This window comes from Dipodomys spectabilis, unplaced genomic scaffold (genome assembly GCF_019054845.1).
Source record: "Dipodomys spectabilis isolate Male_0828 unplaced genomic scaffold, ASM1905484v1 ptg000478l, whole genome shotgun sequence".
Classification (NCBI taxonomy): domain Eukaryota; kingdom Metazoa; phylum Chordata; class Mammalia; order Rodentia; family Heteromyidae; genus Dipodomys; species Dipodomys spectabilis.
Genome location: NW_024871155.1, coordinates 881,055 through 888,473, shown reverse-complemented (window position 1 = coordinate 888,473; position 7,419 = coordinate 881,055). Strand labels below are relative to the sequence as shown.

General features: G+C 52.6%; 1 protein-coding gene across 1 annotated transcript; it reads left to right on the top strand.

Annotated features, from left to right (window-relative positions):
- The first annotated feature begins 260 nt into the window (after positions 1–260).
- Imp3 (IMP U3 small nucleolar ribonucleoprotein 3) lies at positions 261–1,845 on the top strand. The gene has a single exon (XM_042668836.1). It carries the CDS (start codon positions 335–337, stop codon positions 887–889), a length of 555 nt encoding a protein of 184 aa, XP_042524770.1. The 5' UTR covers positions 261–334; the 3' UTR covers positions 890–1,845.
- The last annotated feature ends 5,574 nt before the right edge of the window (positions 1,846–7,419 follow it).

The following is a 7,419-nucleotide window of genomic DNA, read 5'->3' as shown; positions in this document are numbered from 1 at the left end:
CGATGAACACAATTAGAGGAACATTCTTGGCAACTGAAAACCGCGCAGAGTCGTAGCAGCACGCGTTCACCTCAGGCCGCAAGGCTTCCGCCTCGCTCCGCCAATCAGAAGTAGAAATACTCGATCTACCCATTAGAGGCGTGTCCAATTTTGACCAATAGGAAGTTGAATGGGCGTGGCCACAAGCAGCCTCTCTTTCATTGGCTCAGAGTTGTCTGGGGAGACCGCCCCCATCCCTAGTCCGGTCGCTGCAAGGCGGAAGTCACGCGAGCTTCAGAACGGGATCTTAGCTTCGCGTCTCGTCGTTCCGGCCGCCGCCGCCGCCGTCGCCATCATGGTGCGGAAGCTCAAGTTCCACGAGCAGAAGCTGCTGAAGCAGGTGGACTTCCTGAACTGGGAAGTGACCGACCACAACCTGCACGAGCTGCGCGTGCTGCGGCGGTACCGGCTGCAGCGGCGCGAGGAGTACACGCGCTACAACCAGCTGAGCCGCGCGGTGCGCGAGCTGGCGCGGCGGCTGCGCGACCTGCCCGAGCGCGACCCGTTCCGCGCACGCGCGTCGGCCGCGCTGCTGGGCAAGCTGTACGCGCTGGGCCTGGTGCCCACGCGCGGCTCGCTGCAGCTCTGCGACGCCGTCACCGCCTCCGCCTTCTGCCGCCGCCGCCTGCCCACCGTCCTGCTCAAGCTGCGCATGGCCCAGCACCTGCAGGCCGCCGTGGCCTTCGTGGAGCAGGGCCACGTCCGCGTGGGCCCCGAGGTGGTCACCGACCCCGCCTTCCTCGTCACCCGCAGCATGGAGGATTTTGTCACCTGGGTCGACTCGTCCAAGATCAAGCGGCACGTGCTGGAGTACAACGAGGAGCGCGACGATTTCGATCTGGACGCCTAGTGGGTCTCCCCGCTCCGACCTTCCTCTGTTCCCCTCCCTCCCCTGCCCACAGCCGCCTCTGACAGATGGGTAAACTGAGGCCAGAGACGCTGAGTCTGCCGCTCTCCAAGGGTGTGTTCACCGATCGTGGGGCCTCCCCTCACCACAGCTGCCTCTGACGTGGGGGACACCGAGGCCGGAGATGCTGCGTCTGCCCTCCCCGAGAGTGTGTTCACTGATGGTGAGGCCTCCCTCTCGCCTCAGCTGCCTTTGACAAATGGGTAAACTGAGGCCAGAGACGCTGAGTCTGTCCTCCCCAAGACTGTTGAGCGTGGGACCTTCCTCTTGCCATAACTACTATTGACGGAACTGAGGCCGGACACGCTGAGTCTGCCCTCCACGAGTGTGTGTTCACCGATCGTGGGTCCTCCTTCGCCACAGCTGCCTCTGACAGATGGGGAAATTGAGGGCAGAAACTGAGTCCTCGAAAGCGTTCACCGACCGTGGACCCATTAGCAAATGGGGAACCGAGACGAGAGCCGCTGAGAGAGTATTAGTGAATTGCAGCTCCTGAACTTCGAGCCACAGACCTCAAGTACTTGGGGGTAGGGAATATCGTCTCTGTTACCCATGAGATTTTCTTACAACTTGGACAACTAGATTTAAATGACCACCTTTGGGACACACTGGGAAACAGTTTGTACTGCAAAGTGGATTTTTTTTTTTAACTTCTTGGGGCCAAAATGGTGTAAATAGCCCCTGCTCCCCCTCCTTTGTCGTTTTGAATCAGGACTGTTTGGGGTTCAGTTTATTTAATTGGACACTTACTCCCTTCTGAGATTCAGCTATGTACAGTTGGCGAGTTTGGGCTTAAGTTTCCATAAAACAAGTGGGGAGTTTAATATTCAAGGTCCTCTTCCTCTTAAGAAGCAATGTTATTTCCCCCCAATATCAATAAATGGCCATAGTCTCTGCAAGTGCGTTTTGGTGTGTGTGTGTGTGTGTGTTGTTTTAATGTTATGTGTGCATGCAGGCTTGGCTGCTGTCCCTTAGCTTTTTCTACCACTTGAGTCACAACACTATATTCAGCTTTTTGCTGGTTCTTTGGAGATAAGTCTTAGACTTAGTCCTGCCCAGCCTGGCTTTGAACTGCCATCCTCAGAACTTAGTAACTGGGTTTACAAGTGTGAGCCACTAGCACCAGGCTCTAACTGATCTCACATAGTTTTGTAGGTGCAGGTTCTAGCTTGGGAGCTGAGAGGAATAACCTGAGTGAGGTCTACAACTGGGGCCTCACATGGAGCCTACAGGATGTACTAGGCTGGGCAGATTTGTCACTGTTCCAACCTTTTCTGGGAATGAATGTTTCGGCTGAGTTCTTCTCCACAGGATTTCCTGTTGATACTCTAGCCCCAGGAAATACCATATTAAGAGGACTGAAGGATTTGCTTGCCTAAGGAAATAATCACCCTGTAGCTTGGCCATCTAGTGGTTAGAAGTGGCCCAGGAGGTTTCTAAAAACAGATGTTCTTAAAAGCCATTGAGAGACCTGGAAATGTAGCTTAGTGATGCAGCTTGTGCTTAGCATGTTCAGAGCCCTGTTCAATCCTGGGCATGCTCACTACCATTTGAAAGGAAAAGAGCCAGGCACTGTTGGCTCACACTTGTAATCCTAGCTACTCAGGAGACTGAGATCTGAGGATCACAGTTCGAAGCCAGCCTGGGAAGAAAAGTCCCCCTGAGACGTCTCTAGTTAACCACTCAAAAACCAGAAGTGGCCGGGCACTGGTGACTCATGCTTGTAATCCTACTTAGGAGGCTGAGATCTGAGGATCTCGGTTCAAAGCCAGGCTGGGCAGGAAAGTCCATGAGACTCTTATCTCCAATGAACTGGAAAACTGGGAGTGGTGCTAAGGTTTAAGCAGTAAAGTGCTCGTCTTGAGCTGAAGAGTGCAGGAAGAGCGCCCAAGCCCAGAGTTCAAGCCCCACAACCAACCAAAAAACAAAACAACAAAAAACAGAAGTGGAGCTGTGGCTCAAAGTTGTAGAGCACTAGCCTTGAGCAAAAGAGATCAGAGACAGTGCCCAGGCTCTGACTTCAAGCCCCACCCCCCCCCCCCACAAAAAAAGGGCTGGGAAGGTGGCTTAGTGGTAGAGTGCTTGCCTTGCATGCATGAGGTCCTGGGTTTGATTCCTCAGCACCACACAAGCAGAAAGCTAGATAGTGGCACCGTGGCTCAGGTGGTAGAGCGTTAGCCTTGAGCTGAAGAGCTGAGGGACAGTGCCCAGGCCCAGAGTTTAAGGCCCATGATCGGCAAAAAAAAAAAAGAATTTAAGAACAATGCCAAATTTTATACCAAACTAAAACAAAAATATATGGATTGCTGAGACAAGTGAGTAGCTTTGTGTGTGAGTGCATGCAAGTGTGTGTGTGCACGTGCACCTGAACTAGGCCTTTAAGGGCCAGGATACTGTCCCTTAGCTCTGTTGCCTAAGGCTCATGCTCTACCATTTGACTCATACCTCTACTTCTGCCTTTTTAGTAGTTAATTGGAGAAAATAGTCTTCTCTTGAGCTGGTCATAGGTGGCTTGTTTCTAATCCTTGCTACTCAGAAGGCTAAGTTCTTTTTTTTTTTTTTTCTGATCATGGGGCCTGAACTCTGGGCCTGGGCGTTGCACCTCAGCTCTTCAGCTCCAGGCTAGCGCTCTACCATTTAAGCCACAGCAACACATTTAAGCCATAGCAACACTGTGTATGTGGTACTGAGGAATCGAACCCACAGCTTTATGCATGCTAGGCAAGCACTCTATCACTAAGCCAATCCCAATCCAAGAAGGCTAAGTTCTGAAGATAATGGTTCCAAAAAGCTAGCCTGGAGAGGAAAGTCCCTCAGACTCTTCAATAAATTACCTCCCCCCAAAAAGCCTGAAGTGGAACACTGTCTCAAGTGGTAGAACATAAGCCTTGGTCAAAAGAACCTCAGGGTCAGCACCCGGGTCCTGAGTTCAAACCACAGGATCAACAAGAAGGAAAATAGGATTACTGGCTTGAGCAACTAATTTTTTAAAATTAAGTTACAAATTTAGAAGAGGGGCCTATCAAAATCAGGAGGGGGGACTGGGAAGGTGGCTTGGTAGAGAGCTTGCCCAGCATGCATGAAGCCCTGGGTTTCATTCCTCAGTACCACATACTCAGAAAAAGCCAGAAGTAGTGCTATGGCTCAAAGGGATAGAGTGCTAGCCTTGAGCCAAAGAAGCTCTGGGATAGTGCCCAGGCCCTGAGTTCAAGCCCTAAGACTGGCAAAAACAAAAAGATAAAAAATTAAAAAAATCAGTAGTGGATCATGTAAATCTGTTTTATCCTTTGAGATAAACTATTGGATGGGTAAAGACCAAAACAATGAAAAATATATCTGGCAAAAGGAAGTGCTGAAGGTTACCACCTGGGATTCTGCCCTTCTTACCCACTCAGAGCAATAAGGATCAGCGGTTGCTAGATATCTAGACCTTGTGTATTTACCCAGTTCAAAAGTGTATTCGCCAGCCGGTGCTGGTGATTCATGCCTATAATCTTAGCTACTCAGGAGGCTGAGATCTGAGGACTGAGGTTCAAAGTCAGCCTGGGCAGGAATGTCCATGAGACTCATCTCCAATTAACTACTAGAAAACCTGAAGTGGCACTGTGGCTCAAATGGTAGAGCACTCATCTTGAGCTGAAGTGCTGAGGGACAGCACCCAAACTCACAATTGAAAAAAACAAAACAAAACAAAAACTGAAGGACAGCACCCAGGCCCTGAGTTCAAGTCCCCAAACCCCTTCCCCTATCTGAATTTGGTGGTGATTATAAGCACATCAATAAATAACAGATATAAAACATTTTCATGTACTTCAACTCACTAAAAACATGAACTCCATGCTGCCCAGAGCATATTAACACATTTATTTTCAATTAATAAATGTCGCTTTTAAAACTTTGAAAAAAAAAAAAAGTACAGATGGTTACTGCCATTTTGTCTTTAACTCCTATTTCCTGGGAACAGGAAATGTCTTTCCTATTTTTCTTTATAGAATAAAATTTTCCTTAAACTTTCACCTTGTAAGACTTCCCTGAAATGCTTTTCATAAGTGGATCTCAAGGACTCCTGACATGGGCTGGGAAGGTGGCTCATTGGTAGAGCGCTTGCCTTGCATGCGTGAGGCCCTGGGTTCGATTCCTCAGCACCACATAAGCAAAAAGAAAAAAGCCGGAAGTGGCGCTGTGGCTCAAGTGGTAGAGCGCTAGCCTTGAGCTGAAGAGCTGAGGGACAGGGCCCCAGGCCCAGAGTTCATGCCCCACGGCCAGACCCCCCCCAAAAAATGACTCCTGACTTTCAGTGGAAATGGGAGAGCTAAGTTTACAGCTTCATAACATCTCCAAAGGAATGCAAATTCAGGAATCCCATTTTTTTTTTTTTTTGGTCAGCTATGGGGCTTGAACTCAGGGCATGGGCACTGTGCTCAAGGCTAGCTCTCTACCAATTGAGCCACAGCTCCACTTCTGGTTTTTGAGTGATTAATTGGATATGAGTCATATGGGGATTGCTCGGAGCTGGCTTTGAATGGCAATCTTCAGATCTCAGGCTCAAGAGTACCTAGGATTACAAGTGTGTGACACCTGTGCCTAGCATGTATTTTTGTTGGTGGTGGTCACCACTTCCGGTTTTCCAGTGGTTTATTGGAGATGAGTCTTTGGACTTTCCTGCCCCGGCTGGCTTTGAACCGTGAGCTTCAGATCTCAGCCTCGAGTTAGCTAGGATCACAGGCGTGAGCCACCGCGGCTTTTTCTGTTTATGTGGTGCTGAGGAATCAAACCCAGGGCTTGGTGCATGCTAGGCAAACACTCTAACGCTAAGCTACACTCCCAGCATCCTCAGTAACTGGGATGACAGGCACCCTCCAGCTGTTTTTTGCTTTTTGGGGTTTTTTTTGCTGGTTAAGATGTGGCTTCCTGCCGAAGCAAGCATGTCAGTAATGGAGTTGGGGCTTGAACTCAGGGCCTCACACTCTTAGCTTTTTCACTCAAGGCTAGCGCTCTACTATTTGAGCCACACTTCCATTTACCCAACTTTTTTTTTGTTTTGGTCCGTCGTGGGGCTTGAACTCAGAACCCGAATGTTGTCCCTGAGTACTTTCCCTCAAGGCTAATGCAATATCACTTTGGGCCACAGGGCCATTTCTGGTCTTCTGGTCTCTTAACTAATTCCTGTTTATCTGCTCTATAATAATAATTTGCTATTATTACTAATAATTTACTCTTTAAACACTGAGCAAATTCAAACATCGGACTCAAGATTTGTGTACCTTTGGCCAAGTTACTTTACCGAGCTTCCGTTTTCGGAATATAACTTACACCTTACACCTAATCTGAACATAATAACAGGAAGAAATAACTCCTATCTGAAGGTTAACTGAGCCAAGATTCTGGCTCAGTGTAGGCATTCAACCAAACAGCTATTCACGTTTGGACGTTCCATCTCGGTTCTAGTCAGCAGAGGCCGCGCGGGAACTGGCTGAGTCCTGAATCCCGGTGTCCGGCGGCCTCCACACACCTCACGCCGCCATCCCTGCCCCCGGCGAGGGGCGCGGCGCCAGGCGTGGCATCGCGGCCAGGCCCACAGCCGGAAGCCGCGGCGTGCGGCTGGTGCTGACCAGGAGTCCGCTGGCCCCCAGCGTGGGGCGCGTCGGGGGGGGGGGCAGCGTGGGAGAAGCCGGCCCGGGATGGTGGGCGCGTGGGAGAAGCCGGCCCGGGATGGTGGGAGCGTGGGAGAAGCCGGGGCCGGGATGGTGGGCGCGTGGGAGAAGCCGGCCCGGGATGGTGGGCGCGTGGGAGAAGCCGGCCCGGGATGGTGGGCGCGTGGGAGAAGCCGGGGCCGGGATGGTGGGCAGCGTGGGAGAAGCCGGGGCCGGGATGGTGGGCAGCGTGGGAGAAGCCGGCCCGGGATGGTGGGCAGCGTGGGAGAAGCCGGGCCCGGGATGGTGGGCGCGTGGGAGAAGCCGGCCCGGGATGGTGGGCGCGTGGGAGAAGCCGGGCCCGGGATGGTGGGCAGCGTGGGAGAAGCCGGGGCCGGGATGGTGGGCAGCGTGGGAGAAGCCGGCCCGGGATGGTGGGCGCGTGGGAGAAGCCGGGCCCGGGATGGTGGGCAGCGTGGGAGAAGCCGGGGCCGGGATGGTGGGCGCGTGGGAGAAGCCGGCCCGGGATGGTGGGCGCGGCCTTCGGGACCGAGACGGGACGCACGGTGCTGACCGACGGGCCGCGAGGTCCTAGCTCCTCCTACTGGCGAGAGGAGCCTCGAGGAGTCAGAATGCAGGAATGACGGGGACCGGGAGCCGCGGAGAGCCCCAGGACGGCAGGGACGAGACGCGGCCAAAACCATCCCGAAGCAAGGAGGGGGGCGGGTCTAAAGCCGCGGTCCTGAAACCGGAAGCCCCGCCCTCGGCCACCGGAGAAGCGCCAGACACTAAGGGCCGAAGCTGTGCGCTGCATCGACTCCCCCCAAGTCCCGGCATGCA

What these genes read in the sequence shown, in the direction of transcription:
- Imp3 (XM_042668836.1), top strand. Translation starts at nt 335, where the DNA reads ATGGTGCGGAAGCTCAAGTTCCACGAGCAGAAGCTGCTGAAGCAGGTG.